Source organism: Python bivittatus, unplaced genomic scaffold (assembly GCF_059951505.1).
Source record: "Python bivittatus isolate LINGU-HERP-01145 unplaced genomic scaffold, Pbiv_v1 ctg000350_np1212, whole genome shotgun sequence".
NCBI lineage: Eukaryota > Metazoa > Chordata > Lepidosauria > Squamata > Pythonidae > Python > Python bivittatus.
In genome coordinates, this window is record NW_028277074.1 from 31630974 (window position 1) to 31647944 (window position 16971).

A 16971-nucleotide genomic window follows, 5' to 3' on the forward strand; every position below is an offset into this window, starting at 1 on the left:
CAATTGTAGTTATGTTTCCCACCCCACCCCACTTCCCTCAAGACTGAAATGGGGGGGGGGGAGGAAGGCTATACCTTTTCTCCACTGACTCTGTAGTCCAATCCAAATCAGAGTCCCCCATGCTTGGTTTGAATTTACAGTAACAACAGCCACCCCATCAGTGTCACTGCAGATTTTCAAAGATCTTTCATTTGATTTAACAATCCATAAGATGGTAATTGCTCTCTGAGTCATATCCAAAACCTACAGTATGTTTTAATTCCTACCTTGGCCTTTTATTTTATTCTATCTTCTACAAAAGCTAATTTGTATGTCATAAAATGCTTCTTACAGATTTTATTTTTATCACTGCTAAATTCCATTACAAGCCTGAGGTTAAAATTATACATTTCAACAATGGAAGCATCCCATTCTATGACAAGTTTATTATTTTATATTGTACTGAAGACAGGTATGGCATCGAATATAGAACACAGTTTTAAGAGTAAGGCTGTTCAACTTTTTGATAGTATCAAGGAATGTGCCTGCAATACAAAACAGAATGAAATCTCTATCCTATTTTTTTTTACAAGAAACTGAGCAATACTGGAACAATAACACAACATTTCCAGTTTAATTTATTTAATAAACTTTAGCCATGAAACTTCTAACAATGTATGTATAAATCATAAGATATTCTCACACACTTCACATTCCCAGATAAAAAAAAGGCAGCAGACTGCCTACAGTCTGTTTTCTTTGTTAAAAAAAAGGGGGGCTGTCTGCTTGGGGGGGGGAAACCATACAACAGGCTGTAAGCTCAGGAGGAGCTTTGTGGATATCTTAAGAATAAGAGGGGGAAACTAACAGAAAGCAGAGAAGCAAGGAAATTTTTTTAAAAATGCAGAACAGATGAAAAAGAATATGAGTATTGATAGCAGAATGAGCCATAGAAATCTAGGGGAAGAATAGAGGAAGAAGGAAAGTTAATGAAAAGAGAAAATGGATCTAATAAAGGACTTAGTAGGAGATAGCGGCTGAATTTCATGCACAGGGCTACTTCAGTAGTTCTGAGCCATATAGTACTGAGGACATGCACACAGGTTTTTGGTCCTCCACTTGTTATGGGTTTTCCATTATTAATAGGTTGGGTTTTGGGTTTGGGTTTTTTTTGGTTATTGTTGTTATGCCTGGTCTTGACTGATGGTTCATGATAGTGGAATAAGGCTCCAGCAGTGGAACAAGCTCAAATACGGTTTAATATGCTGTGTCTTCCAAAGCTGTTAACCACTGGGAAATAAAAACATTTAATACAGAGTATCTATCGTGAAAAGAACAAAATCTTCCACAATGTGTTACCATGTATATAATTCCATATTTTTTGTTTCTCAATTAATAATCACACTAATTTATAAGTAGCAGTTAGCACTTTAATTTCCGTGTAGACATGCTCAATCAATGTTGATTTCATAACACTGCCTTACACACGGATTCCACAAGGATTTCATAGGCCAGTAACTATCAAACTTTGCCCCAGGCAAAGAAGTAAAATTAATCTCTACTTTCTGGAATCTGGATGCTGTCACATTTCATGATTTGAGAGCTAGATTCTCAGAGATACTCAGCACTCCTACTCTATAATTCAATTCCCATTGAGACTATAAGGAGGCAAATTCTGCTGACATAAAGGATTTGGGGGAAAATAATCTTGTGGGGAAAGATTATTTCCAGTGTAACAATTATCAAGAACATGATTAAAACAAAAAAGTGGAAACCTAAGAACGGTCTCTAATCTCTTAAATAGGAATTGTATGTTTTAAATTCCATTGACATGATATTTAGCATTAACAGGTTGGGGGGTTTTGTATGTGTGCAAGCTAGCAGCTTCTACATTGATCCACAGCTATCAGCAGTTTGTTTTCTAAAAATATTCACTGCAGTTTGAACTGCAATACATGAGGCTTTGTGGATGTTTAATTCATCTCTGCCTGCAGCCTGTTTTCATTTTATAATGGGGTTTTTAAATACGCGGGACAGGAACGGAGGATGATGACAAGCCCTATTGTAAAACAAACCTCAATAAAGCAAATATGAGGAGAATTTCTTTTCTAGGGTTACTGTTTCATCAGGCTTAAAAAAGGGCATGAGGATGGAGGAGTGCCAGAATGCATGGTCGTATCCCTAATGAATTGAAAACAAAAAAAAGAAATAGCCATGTATTTCTTATTATAGTTATAAATAAAGAGCAGTTTTTCATTTTGATCTATATTTTCAGTGCAAAAAATAAAGTTAAAGTTAATAAAGCATCATTAATTGCACATATCTTTAGGTTTTCCAGTTTCTTGCTTCAACAAGTGTCTCTGCTGATTTGTAAAATTATTTCATTTATAAGTATTTGACTTTATAAGCATTTCATATATAAAGACTTTTTACCTGGGATATTCTGTTCCCCAGAAGAAAGGCTTCTGGAGTTCTCCTGCTGGAAACCCTGTGGTGTTTTTAGAAGAGGAAGAAAAGAAGAAATAATTCAGTCTCACTGAATAAAGAAATCTGAATTTTTCTAAGACATTTAGACAAGGTAGAGAGTCTTTCTTACACACAAGGGTAACAGAGTTAATCTAACTCTTTTACTTTCTGCACACAAGGGTAACAGAGTTAATCTAACGGTTTAAATAATGAATCTCAGTGAGGAGCATAGTATGTCTTTATAAGTAAGCCAGATAGCAAAGCCAGAGACACAAAATTTAAAATGAACCTACCTTCCTTCCTTCCTTCCTTCCTTCCTTCCTTCCTTCCTTCCTTCCTTCCTTCCTTCCTTCCTTCCTTCCTTCCTTCCTTCCTTCCTCTTTCTTTCCACTTATGACTGCAGGGGCACTGCAACTCCCCCACCTGCCTATTTCCCCCGCATCTATGTCCTTTTGGCCACCCTGCATAGCGTCATTCAGCCGCAGCAGTGCCAGGGCTGGGGCTGAAGTAGAGGCCCAAGACCTTCAGCAGTTTAACCCAGCTGTCACCACTCTCAGGCCTTGACATCAGACCCAGCGCTGCTGCTGCCACTGAGAAATGCTGCCTCAGGCCCCACGCTGCTGGCCTTCACTGCCTCGCACCATTCCCCAAGCTGCACTTCTCATTCCTTCCCTAAAGCCAGCATCCCATTGTCCCATCCCTTGCCCAAGCCATGCCCCTCTTTTCTTCCCTAAAGCCATCATCCCATTGTCCTGTACCTTCTCCAAGCCATGCATCCCATGCCTTCTGCAAGCCAGTGTCCCATCCTCATGATCCTTTAGAAACTTTCTGATCTTCCTCAGGTCTCATGAGAATGGGATGCTGGCTTTAGGGAAGGAACAAGAGGGAAACATCTAAATTAACAGGCATTTGTCAATGATTTAGTGATAATTTTGGAAAATGCTTTGGAAGGAAAAGAAATATTAATGAAAAAATTAAAGGATTTTGGTGAATTAGCTGGATTTTAAATTAATAATGAGAAAGCAAAGATGTTAACAAAAAATAAGGGGATGGAAAAGCAAAAAGGATTCATGGAAAAAACTGGTTTTAAGATTGAGGAAAAAAAGTGAAATACCTGGGTGACTAATATGAATTGTATGTTATCTCAGAACAATTACATTAAGACATGGAATGAAATTAAGAAAGAAGGATATGCTAAGATGGGAAAAATTTCAATTGTCATTGTTGAGGAAAATACATACAAAAATGAATGTATTGCCTAGAATGATGTTTTTGTTTCAAATAATACCTATTAGCAATGGCAGAAAGATATATCTAGGTTTGTATGACAAGGAAAAAAGCCAAGGGTTAAATATAAAACCCTCCAAGGAATGAGGCGGATAGGGACTGCTTGATTGAAATTGTATTTTGCAGTCTGCTGCTTGGTTTGGATGAAAGGGTGGGTGTTGCTGAGAAATAGGAGAATTTTAGAACTAGAAGAGCACAACCTGAGGTTTGTATGGCATGGTTTTCTATGGTATGATAAAGTTAAGGTTAATGTAGCTTTTAAAAATCACTCTATTAGAAGTGCCATACTGAGAATATGGAAGAGATATAAACCCAGATTGTGCCTGAAAATGCCTTTATGGGTTTCAGCACAAGAAGCATTTATAGAAAAGAAACAGCGGCAAAGAAAGATGGTTAACATATCGAGAGTTATTAGAACAAGAGCATGGGGAATATAAGAGGAAATAAAGAGAGCGATTGACTGTAGAGGGTTTTAATTTTCAATGGTTCTCATATGCACTGTTCACAGAAAGATTTAAGATAGATAACAGGACATTTGCAATTGAACAGCATAAGACAGGATTTGAAATTTATGAACCACAAATCAAAGACTATGATAAAATGGCTAGGAATTTTGGATATAATATACTGATGGAACAATGGGAAAATATGTGGTTGAAAGGACTGAAATACACATTATGCTATAGTCTAAAAGAGATTTTTTATAAAATGATGTACCATTGGTATATGACTCCAGAAAAATTATCCAGAATGTATAAAGGTACCTCAGATCTATGCTAGAAATGTGGACAACATGAAGGATCATTTAATCATGCCTGGCAAACTCATAAAAAAAAAAAAAAAAACAGGAAATTTTGGGTTCAAATATACACAGCGATATGTATAATTTTAAGGATCAACATTCAACTGAAGCTAGAACTTTTTTTGCGGGACTAATGGATAGACAATCAGAAAAGAGCGATGGAACATTGTTTTTGTATAAGATAACTGCTGCAAGACTATTATATGAACAAAAATGGAAATGAAATAACCACAATGGATGAATGGTTGGTGAAGATCACCGAATTAGCAGAGATGGCAAAATTGACTTGTGTGATTAGGACAATAACCTCATTTATTAGTGACTGGCAACCCCTTATGGATTTTTGATGAAGAAAGAAAAACATGAACTTGTGATTTATGGGTTTGATGATTAGAATGGGTAAACTATGGAAAGAAGGAAATTATGATGTAATATTAGAGGGGGTAAAATATAAACACATTTATAATCATTGTCAAGAAGAGCAGAAGCCACCTTCTTTCCTTTCCTTTCTCTTTCTCTTACTTTTCTATTTTCTTTCTTTTTCTCATCTTCTTTCTTATCTATTCACTATTTTTATTTATTTTATTTTTTCTCTAAAATTCGTATTGTTTTTATCTTGTTATTTTTTTTTCTTTAATTGTATGTATGTAGGTATGTAGTATACAGTATATAGCCTGCAATCCCTCTCACGGTCCACTGTTGTTTGGAACTGTCAAATAAGCTTTATGATGTAAAAACAAATTGCTTACATTACTATGGATGGAAGCAAGATGTTATTGATCAGCATTTTTTTAAATCAACATAATCCGAAAATTAGAGCTTCTGTTTTTGCAGCACACTTAGTTAAACAAGTGAGCTCTATGGTACTAAGCTATCCCATCTGAATACTATTTAGAGTAGGGATGGTTAATTCTCTATTTGTTGCCTAATGTTAATAGTGGGAACTATTTGGGCTATATACTGTATGTATGTATGCATATAATTTCAGAGTTCCTCCTTTTTAGAGTATCTAGATCAGTGTTTTTCAACCTCAGCAACTTTAAGCTGGGTGGACATCAACTCCCAGAATTCCCCAAATAGCATGGCTGTCTGGGGAATTCTGGGAGTTGAAGTCCACACAGCCTAAAGTTGCTGAGGTTGAGAAACATTTATCTAGACAGTGCTATGACATCAAAATCAAGGCTTAATCTGATAAATTTGAGGATAAGGCAGCCTTACTGGAAATGAACTCCGATTAGACATATACGATAACTGAAGTAGAATATAAAATAGATTAGAAGTGAAACCCTCCATCTCTTCAGTTTTGTGCAAGCAGTCCCAAGAGAAACACTTTTGAATCTGTCTTAGCTCTATCTATCATAAAATGCCTGAACAAGAGTCTTATGACACCTTATGGATTAACAAATGTATTGTAGCATTAACTGAGCTCTACTTCATAAAAGCTTATCAAGTCCTTGAAGTCTTATCCTGAACTGGCAAACATTGGTGGAATGCAGAATTGTGAGCAGGGACATCAAAGAAAAATGAAAGGGAAAAATGCAGGCTAGCAATTACATTACATTGCAAATGTCTGTAATAATCACATATTAACACTATCACTGACAGTAATATATCTTACTTCTTTAAACAAATTACAAGCTGCCCTTTAGTTTCAACCCTAAAAGCTATTTAAAACCTGTTATAGGGTAAGCTAATTAACACCTGCATTGGGATAAAAATTTGTAAACAGAATGGAGAATCCAGGTGATCAACTGGAAGTTCTTGATAAGTTCAGCAATTTCAACACTTCTACAAATAGCATTTTTTAGAGATTAAAATATTACAGAATCTCAGCCTACAGGCTCACTAATAGATAGGGCAAAAAAAGAAAAAGAAATTGGAAAAGAAGAAGAAAGTATCTCTTTTTTCTATCTTTCTATGCCAAAGGCAAAACCAAAGTTGTGTGTGTGTGTGGCACTCAAAGACAAGCTGGTGAGAGAATGCCTGAGGCAGCAGCAGACATGGGAGGAAGTTCAAGCAGACGAAGTCCCATGGCAAGGCAAGACCCTGCATGGGATGTACCATTGACAGATAGCTGCGGTGGCTGACATTGGGAAATCCTATCAGTGGCTGGAAAGGGCTGGACTAAAGGACAGCACTAAGGCACTGATCATAGCAGCACAAGAACAGGCACTAAGCACCAGATCCACAGAAGCAGGGGTCTGCCGCACTAGACAGGACCCAACATGCAAACTGTGCAGAGAGGCCTCAGAGACAGTCCAACACATAATGGCAGGATGTAAGATGCAGGCAGGAATAGCATGCACTGAATGACACAACCAAGTAGCTCGCTTCGTGTACAGGAACATCTGCACAGTGTATGGGCTAGACCTTCCCACGTCCACAGAAGGTCATGGAGAATAACAGGGCTAAGATCCTGTGGGACTTCCAGATCCAGACAGACAGGCAGGTACTGGCCAATCAACCAGATATCGTGGTAGAAGACAAGGACCAGAAGACATCAGTGGTGGTAGATGTAGCAGTGCCAAGTGACAGCAATATAAGGAAGTAGGAATATGAGACGTTGGAGAAGTACCAGGGCTGGAAAGAACTAGAGAGGATGTGGAAAGTAAAGGCCAAAGTGGTTCCAGGGGTGGTAGAAGCACTCGGGGCTGTGACTCCTAAGACGGAGAGTGGCTCCAACAGATCCCAGGAACAACATCAGAGCTCTCTGTCCAGAAGAGTGCAGTGCTAGGAACAGCTAAGATACTGCGCAGAACCCAAACTCTGGCAGAGGATCCAAGATTGAGGAAGACACATACCCACCCATAGGGGTGAGAGGGGATTTTTTAATAAATGAAATTAAGGGACACTAAAATAAATATGGTCCTCTAAAAATTCAATAGTAATAGCTCATCAACAACCACACAAACAACACGATGATTTAGAATGTTTTCTCAAGGATGGTGATATTGTATGGTTGTGGCAGATTACTACACTGGATTGGTAGTCACTGGACCACAAGTGACTGTGTGCTTTACTTATTTATTGAATGTATTGAATTGAATTTGTATGCCACCCGATTCCAGATATGTCCTCAGATTGACCTTCGTTTTTAATTAATGCTAGGAAGACAAGCTAGCTCTTCCTATTTGCTTTCTAGAGTGGCCCACATCACTTGCTTGCCAAATATGAGCCATGAATTAACAAGCTCCCTGCCCTGACCTTACTAAGTTAATTGCTAACCACTTTCACCTCCAGCGTAGCTCACCTCACCTTAACAAGGTTTAACAAGGCAAACAACCTGCGCTAATTTGTAACTTTCTTTGTGGATTCTCCATAGTCTGACTACATGCTCTCTTCCTCTTCTTTACTCATGGAATCTAATCAAATAAACTATATAATTTCTGTCTAGTTAATCTTCCTCAGACTGGGTTGAGCATTCCTAATGGTGGGGGGAAGTGTGGGTGTTTTATAAGATTTACCCTACCAAGGCAACTCCTTTGTGAGTAGTATACCATAGCAGAACTTCCTTACTGTTACTTGCACTCCCCATGGCAGATTGGGAGAGGATCTCTCTGATGTTCTAAGTATCTGGATGTAATTAATACATTTTTATTCATTTTAACCATTCTGGCATATTCCACTGCATATTCCTTTTTTGGTATCCAACCTGCAAACAGGTTTTGAACCAGCAACCTTCCCTATGCTAAGTGAAGATCACAGCCACTACACTGTTTCAGCTTTGTTGTAACAAGGATATACAGAACCTATTAGAGTACATGAAAGCACTGCCTCAGTTGAAAGAGTGCTCCTTTTCTTTGCAAAGTAGCTAGTGGACTGATAAATCAGCCTAAAACAAACTGAAATACTTTATTGCAAACAGACAGAAATACTCCAAGCAACATAACCAGGAAACATGTACTTTGGAAGTGGAGCAGAAATATATCCCCTGAGGTTACTTTGAAGGTGAGTGGGGAACTAATAGAAAGTGATGTCCATTTTTACCCTTCAGAAATGACAGCCAGCTCATTCTGGAAGCAGGGCAACCTACCAGTGTAGATAAACCTTACCAGTTTTCTGAGCATTCAGACTAGAGTCTCCACTTTTTCACATTTGATCAGAAGCTGCGTACCATTAGTTATTGTTAATATTCTCAGTCTTCAAGGTCCAGGAAGAGCATGGAATATTAATGATGTCACTCAAATATATAGAGATAAAATTGTATTTTTTTCCTGATTTTGGAGAAGTTGGGGAGATGTTATATAAAACAGGTTGATTAGTCTTCCTTAGCAATGGGTGGTCGTGCCTTTGAGATCAATGTTGACTCCTGGTGACTTGCTAGACAAGTCCCTCCAGTTTTCTTTTGGCAAGATTGGAAATTGCCATTGCCTTCTTCCTAGGGCTGAGAGAGAATGACTGGCCCAAGGTCACCCAGCTGATATTGTGCCTAAGGTAGGACTAAAACTCACAGTCTCTCAGTTTCTAGCTTGATGCCTTAACCACTACACCAGACTGGCTCTCCTTAGCAATACATGTATTCCTTAACAATTCATGCAATATTTGGATCTTCCTATTGGACTACGTTTGTCCAGCAATGCTTGCCTACTGCCAGGACTATCACAGAGTGAGTTTCATGAATGATTTTATATATATCTAACCCAAACTCTTCTGGCTACATTTGACACCTCTCAGCTTTTGTTGGACAAATTCCAACAAAAATTCCTCCATCGGGAACCCTGACCTTTCAGTACAGCAAGACAATCCTTCTTAGTCTGGCTGTCTAAATTAGGCTGAGATGAAACGGTATATTATATTTAACATCACTAATAGAATGAAAATATTGTTCATGCTCCTGAGTTCCATATACAAACTTGTGCCAAACGTAACAGAAACTGGCTGGGTTTGGTTACAGTATTCCTAAATCATCTAAGAAAAATCAGCCACAAATTACTTTCAACAAGTTAATGAAAGCAATCCAAATAAGAAGTCCAAATATGAAAACTGGTACAAAATAAAGTCTCTGTTGCATACAATAATGCCTAACCACTAGCTTATTATCTAAAAATTCTGAATGAGAACACTAACAACATGTCTCCCTACTTGTTCAAAAATGCAAAGAATTACAGCCTAAATCAAATGCACATGCATTGAACATGGGAACCCTTGAACTTGTACACTTTAAAAAAATTAGATTCAGTAGTTATACTATATCTCTATGTGCAACTCATCTTGTAAGTAAACTCTGTTCTTTAAACTTGGATGTCCCAAGCATTCAAGGTGAGGAAGGCCTTTTCCCCAGTGTTCAGTGACTTAGAACATTTTCTGTAGTCACTGTTGCCTTGCCAAGATCAGAATAATAAGGACAGGCTTTATATTCAAGCAGTGATATTCTTTCGAGCTGAATGGCCGTGGTCTAGTTTTCTGGTGTCATGATGTTTTGCCAGCAGCTTTGGCTGGCATTTTCAGAGGGAGAGAGAGCCACTTTTGCTTCTGGCGAAATGTCAAGACACCAAAAAACTAGACCTCGGCCATTCAGCCCAAAAGCCCGTCACTGCTTAATTGATGCCAGACACAAAAACCTACACCAAGATACAGCTTTATATTGCCTCAACAAAGCTGGGTGACATTGTAAATCACTAGAGGGCAAATGGCCTTAATGAGTATGGGATTTACTTACTTACTTACTTACTTATTTATTTATTTATTTATTTATTTATTTAATGGATTCCTTGATGTACTAGTGACATGTCTATCAGAATCGTATGACATGTGCAGGTGCCTTGTTACTTCATAAAGGAATGGCATCTTTCTTAGGGGAAGGGATATTTGTATGCAATCTGCCTTCTCTCTTTCTTTCTTTCTTTCTCTCTCTCTCTCTCTCTCTCTCTCTATATATATATATATATATATATATCCTGTATACTGTAGAACCAACAGCCAAACTGCAAAGGCAATATATTTACCTGCTTGTAGACATAAAATGCACTCGGTATTAATATTTTTGAGAACAGAGGTAATAAAATTAGTGAGCATTTTTGTACAGGATGAGGAAATATGATCTTAAAATTTTGAGAGAATGCTGCTTCTAGAAGCTGAAGGACATTCTTTTTTTCTCAGGTAAATAATTAAATCATGATTTAGACAAGTACTCACTGATCTGATTTGTAGATGCACTATAAAAGGCATTGACTGTAGTTGGACTAGTAAACCACCTGTTGAAAAAGAAAAAGAAATTAGATTTTCTTATTCTATGAACCAAAGAACATCTGCTCCAGTCTGCCCCCGCCCCCTCCCCCCTTCCCCCCCGCTAAATCTGAAGGCCTTATTTGAGGACTCATAGCTTTTTTGGATAAATTTGGATCTCCCTCAAGATTTAAACCACAACTACAGAATAAAATCTGCCATTCAGAGACACATTTTATTCTGTGTACTAAGGAAATCAAGATCTCACAATGTGGTAAAGAATGAAGATTGATCATCTGTAAAAGCAGTTCAACCATCTACTGCAATGGAAAATAATTGTTGTACCCTGCCCAGAGTTGCTTTATGTGAGATGGGTGGCTTTATAAATGTGATTGATTGATTGATTGATTGATTGATTGACATTAAAAAAAATATCAAGCAGGTATCTTACATCTGGCATTATAGCCAAGGGACCGCAAGGTTCCTTTTTTCAAATGGAATTTTAGAAAATGCATTAAGCATGGAGATCAAAATATCAAAATTATAGGAGAGAAGACCCTCCACTACATTCCCTTTATCTCCACCATTTTCTTTTTATCAGCTTTCTAAATAAACCATCATCAGATACATTTGTGTAATATTATTTAATATTACACTGTAATACAACATAACAGCTACATCTCATATTTTAAATATCGGTACCATACGGATGCCCTGAGTATCTATCACTGAATAGATCTCTAGTTAACCCTTATCAATCCCATAGAATTTATGTAGCAGACATGCTTTGTCTCCCCACCCTGCACCCCTCTAGAAAACATTTTCTAATAAATTGATAAGATGGAAGATATATTTTTGTAAGAGAATAGAAGATGAGTGACATCTATGCTGAGGAGCCATGAGAAAACATTTAGCAAGGTTGACTGCATTCCAATTTCAGAGTCATTTACAGCAACAGCCAAATACGCTAATCTGAAATGCAGCAGCACAGATGCTTAAAAAGAAGTGGCCTTACATAGGATAACACTGAATGACTTTTTGCAGTGACCTAGAGGGACACTAGGTCACTTTTACTGGAAATCTAAAATGTCATTGCACATTCCAGGCTTCTACTATGATCTCAACCTTTAGCAATTGTCTCAGAGCTTTCTTGCAGTTTAAGTTCTAACCTAGAGAGCTCTACCAGCCTTAACACAAAGACATCAAAGCTGTCCCATAAGTTTTACAATCACTTAGGATGGATAAATATTTTGTATCCTTTTTAAAAATTATCAACTTTTATAAATGTCTATTGTTTGACATTAAAATGCTTTAATTTTTTACATACATATATTACCCACACAGAAAAATGTCCCCATGACCATTCATTACAAAGATCGCACCTTTGCAGGAATATGCTACCAGAAAATCAATACCAATGAAGTTTCCCATGTGCAAATAAAAAGAATGAGAATTATATCGGTACATGATATTGGTGACAAGAGATGACTTCTGATATAAACACCTAAGGATGGATGAAGCTGGCCTAAATAATCCCACTACGTACCCCAGAGTCCCAAATCTTTGGTATATTTGTACAGTACATATAGCACAAATTCTTCCAGGAAAGAAGATCTCCTGTACGGTTGCATGTATGATCAGATACAGTATTTATACAGTGGTACCTCGGGTTACGAATTTAATCCGTTCCGTGACTCTGGTCGCAACCCGATTTGTTTGCAACCCGAAGCAAATTTTCCCATAAGGTTCAATGTAATTACCGTTAATCCGTTCCGGCGTCCGCGGACCACGCGTCAAGGGCGGAAAAACGGCCGCGGACGACGCGGTAGGGCGGAAAAACGGCCGCGGACCACGTGGCACGGGCGGAAAAACGGCCGCAGACCACGTGGCACGGGCGGAAAAATGGCCACGGACCACGTGGCACGGGCGGAAAATGGCCGCGGACCACGTGGCACGGGCGGAAAAACGGCTGCGGACCACATGGCACGGGCGGAAAATGGCCGTGGACGTGTCATGGCGGAAAATGGCCCCGGATCCGGTTCGTACCCCGAGGCGGAGTTCGCAAACCGAGGTAAATTTTTGCGAGCGGAGCTGGTCGCAACCCGAAAAGTTTGTAAGCAGAGGTGTTTGTAACCCGAGGTACCACTGTACTGTATTAGGTTCCAAATACAGCCTGCAAATATTCCACCTGGCCACTAGATGGCGCCATACGGCTAGAGTTGTCTTTATTCCTTCCAGCCATCTAGCGTTTATCCAAATTTTTGCACCCCAGAACTGGAACCCCTACTTTATCTGGCACTCTGAGCTTTTAGGCTTTCTAGTCACATGGAGTCTGTTCACACCAATGATCATGCAAAGCCTCGTTTTCTATATGTGAATGTACTACAAGGTACCTGACATTACAGGGACCTATCTTTGCTTTAATGCAAATACTATGAATTTAACAAATGGACCCAGATTCAGATTTGTCATGCTATCTAAATAATTGGAAAACTGCAGAATAATATTGCAGGGACTGTTTTTTAAATATGGATTGTCTGTTATATAGAACAGTTTATATAAAAAGACTAATCTATGCAGCCTTACTGAAACTTATATCTTTTCAAGCTAACTTTTATTGCAAGTTGAGCTTGTAAAATACTGTATAGCAGAAAATTCAGCTACAGTAAATTTAAAATGTGCAAATATTAAAAGAAACATTTTCCAACTTACCACTGCCAAACAAAAAGTTCTAAAATTCTTCCTGCAATATAATGTCTCCAAAATGGTGTCATTCAATCTTCCTCATTTTATTTATTTATTTGCAAGATTTAGAGGTTATCTGATTCCAGAACAACTCTGGGCATCTTACATTAAAAATAGAAAACAATAAAAAGAAAATTCTACGTATCTATATAAGTTTGACTTTTTCCCTGGCTGCAAATGGGCATTGATAAGGATTTGCCCTGGCCTACTGAGGGACTTCATAGCCATTTAAATGGTGGCCGCCCACAGAGAATGGAAGACACTTGAACAAATATGGCATCTGGTTATAGGAATATCCTGGATATTTCACTGTAGGAGGTTTGCAGTTTGAGTTAGCACTCTGGGAAAAAAGCTGTTATTCCAATGCTTGTCTATATCAACGGAGGCCTAATGCAGGTTTATAAACAGTGATGTGATAAAGAGTGAAGTGATGTTTTACCTCCAAACCTGATTGCTGCTGACTTTAGAGTTAAAGCTTTGGCCCCTTCTGAAACCTCAGGCATCTATATTGCTGGCTACCACAAGAAGAATCCTCCTCGGAATCTGAACTCTCAGATCATGAGGGCTATATTTTCATGTTTGGAAGGAATAAAATGGGTTACTCTATCCCCAGAATTGGATGGCCTGGATTTCATCAGACTCTGAAAACCTTGCTTGATTCTTTACCTTGGTAAAATGATAGGTGTGTCTATAAAATACATGCATTGAAATTGAAGTGACTTAGTCATTATTAATTTGTCCCCTGTATTTCAATGGGTTATTTTAAATTTAGATTAGATACAAAGATGAGTATTACTATGATTTGCCTGTATGTTTCATATTAACTAATCATAGTAATTTTTAAATTATGGTGAACTTTCACTATTCCGATGTTTCAAGTCTTCAGCATCAGAAGACATAGTCTTATTTCACTGTATTTTAGTAATTGTCTGAATGAGCTTCCCTTAGCATTCTCTGTCTTTGTAAGGGAAAGCCCCTGTGAAGTACTGGTTGCCATAGTGGGCCAGGAAAATCCAGATCTGTGGTATCTCTCGGGAGTGAGATGGTGGGACTAATGGAAGGGGCATTGCAATGTTGCAACACAAACTCTGCTTATTTTCTACATCTGTCACACAGCCCAAGCAGTTAGAGCTTTCAGCAGAACATCATGATGCTGTTTTTGTCCTATTGATGAAAGCAACAAGCTCCTAGAGACACCTGATCCAGATTCAGTTATCCTTTAAGCTTGATGTCAACAACTGATTTTAGGACAACAAAGATTCACAGCCTAGTTTATATTACAGTATTGTGGAAATTTAAAAAAAAAAGATGAGGGGAAACTATGCATATTGATTCGTTCTGTGAGGAAAAGATAGAATGTAAGTCTAATAAATAAGATTCTAAGGAAAACCCATAGGAAATGCCTTATGCTCACGGCACAAAAAGTGTATTACTATATTCTGTCTGTTTGTGCCTACCATTTCAGAACACATTCTCTCAAACAAGTAGAAAGAAAATTAAGCCAGATAAATAAGAAGATCAAGTGGGGAAAGGTAACATTAAGCAGCCCTTGGGGGAAGGAAAAGAATAAAGATAAGCTTAATCTCATTGTAATTCATGCTGATTTGTTGAACAGTTCCCTTCATTCCAAAGGAGAACAGTGATGGAAGATGATACATATGGGACTGCCCTACAATTTTATATTTCAGGAAATACTTGCCAATTAATTTCATCTTCAGTGACATTTTCAAAACTAAAAATCTCCTCAGGATATATTACTGCAACTAATAGCTGCATCCATAAGAATGAAAGATCAAAGGTGTTTATCTCCTTTTTCATAAAGGAGAAAATGTGTTTTTTCCACTTTGCTCTGGACACTCATGACAAACTAAATATAATTTGGTAGCAAATGGTCTAGAAGAATCTCAGAATAACCCCTTCAGGTTTTTCTCTTACAGTTTACAATATATGCATGCAAAACAATAACTACAGGACTATGATAGGTGTTGTTGTTGCTTTTGTATTGTACTACAAAGACAAATATCAGCAATGTTGTGGTCCTAGTCCCCCCAGACAGGCACACAACAGATAGACAGCAGAATGAGCTGTCCCATTATCTTCTTTGCACACTCCCCTGCACACCCAAAAGCAGTGGCAAAACTTAAAAGAGAAAAGGACGTAGATTGTGGGAAGACTCGACGGTCTATGTGATTGTGGAGCCCCTCTTCCCTTTGTCAAAGAAGGGGGGAAAGAGGAGATAGTGCTATTTCCTCTTGATTATTTGTATTATTATTTGATCTGACAAATATTCCCCCTTTTAAAATAAGAGAGATGTTTACTTTCATCCATTTTAAAATGGAGATTCAATCCCATTACTGTATTGACCCGAAGTTCACAATAATAACTCTGCTCATTTAGACAGAAATTCCAGCAGCATCATTCCAAATAGCCATAATTGCCAGCAGAAATTCTCATCATCATCATTATTATTATCTATAGCATAGTTATCATTTTCTTTCAAAAAGCCATTAAGTTCTAAACCAGCCAAAACTAAACATTTTTAAATTTTATCAGTTTCAGTGCAATACCTTGGGGCTGGAAACTCTAAATTTTGTCTTGAGTTACATTTCTTGTATATTAATTGTATGATGATATTTCCTCTCAATACTTCCCCAGTACATGCCTTCCCAACTTACTCTGTTTTCGGGACTTCTTTTCTCAGCCAGTAGAAATCAGATTGGGCCACATGTCTGCGAGTTTGAAGTACATTGCCAAAATAGTCTGTTTCTGAAAACTTCATCTGGAAATAAATATAAGGATTATGCTAGTATAATTAAAAGATTAAAACAGAAAGAATAAAGATGAACAACTTTAATGCTAGACAAGTGAAATATCCAGAATTTAAATGTTCTGAAGAAGAATGTATGTATAATTCTTCTTCTTCCTCCTCCTCCTCCTCTTCTTCTTCTCCTCTTCCTCCTCCTTCTCCTTCTCCTTCTTTCATCATCATCATCATCTCTTTTTTTATTATCATCCAAAACCAGTACAACGTAAATTAACAACCCAGGTACAATCCAAAATATAATAGCATTACAACCATTTACATTTGTATTAAATGACATAATTAAATGAAACTAATATATGGAGCAATTAAAAAGGTGATTTCAAGACACCTTTAAAAAAAAGATTCAAGGTAACATTGATTGGGGTGGCTGGGCAGTCTTTCCATTAGAGGGCAAATTAATGAAAAGTGCAGCTCCACGTAGTTCCTACATCTTAGAAAACCACCTTCCAGAATTTTGAATTTGCCAGAGGCACAAGGGCATTGCCTAAGTGTTTAAGAGATTCCTTTGTATCTGCTATCCATAACTGCAGAAAGGAAGGCATTAAAATGTGCTTTGAAAAAGGCCCATTGGTAAGTGTATAGGGTAACTTAAATAATATGCATATTGTAGTTCCCTTGATTCACTGAGGTGACAATATAACCTTAGGGCTGCTGCTAAATTATGCTAAAGTTCCATATATTATGATATTTCTTCAAAAAGTCC

The 16971-nt window shown here is 37.8% G+C and overlaps 1 protein-coding gene across 1 annotated transcript in view; it reads right to left on the reverse strand.

Moving 5' to 3' along the window:
• Positions 1-16971, reverse strand: part of PHEX (phosphate regulating endopeptidase X-linked) — a 97878-nt gene that overhangs the window by 12246 nt on the left and 68661 nt on the right. Inside the window, exons 14-16 of the mRNA XM_088144832.1 lie at positions 16120-16223; positions 10670-10728; positions 2413-2467 (exon numbers count right to left, since the gene is read on the reverse strand). Of these exons, the coding sequence (XP_088000958.1) occupies positions 2413-2467; positions 10670-10728; positions 16120-16223 (218 nt within the window). The remainder of the gene's footprint in view (positions 1-2412; positions 2468-10669; positions 10729-16119; positions 16224-16971) is intronic.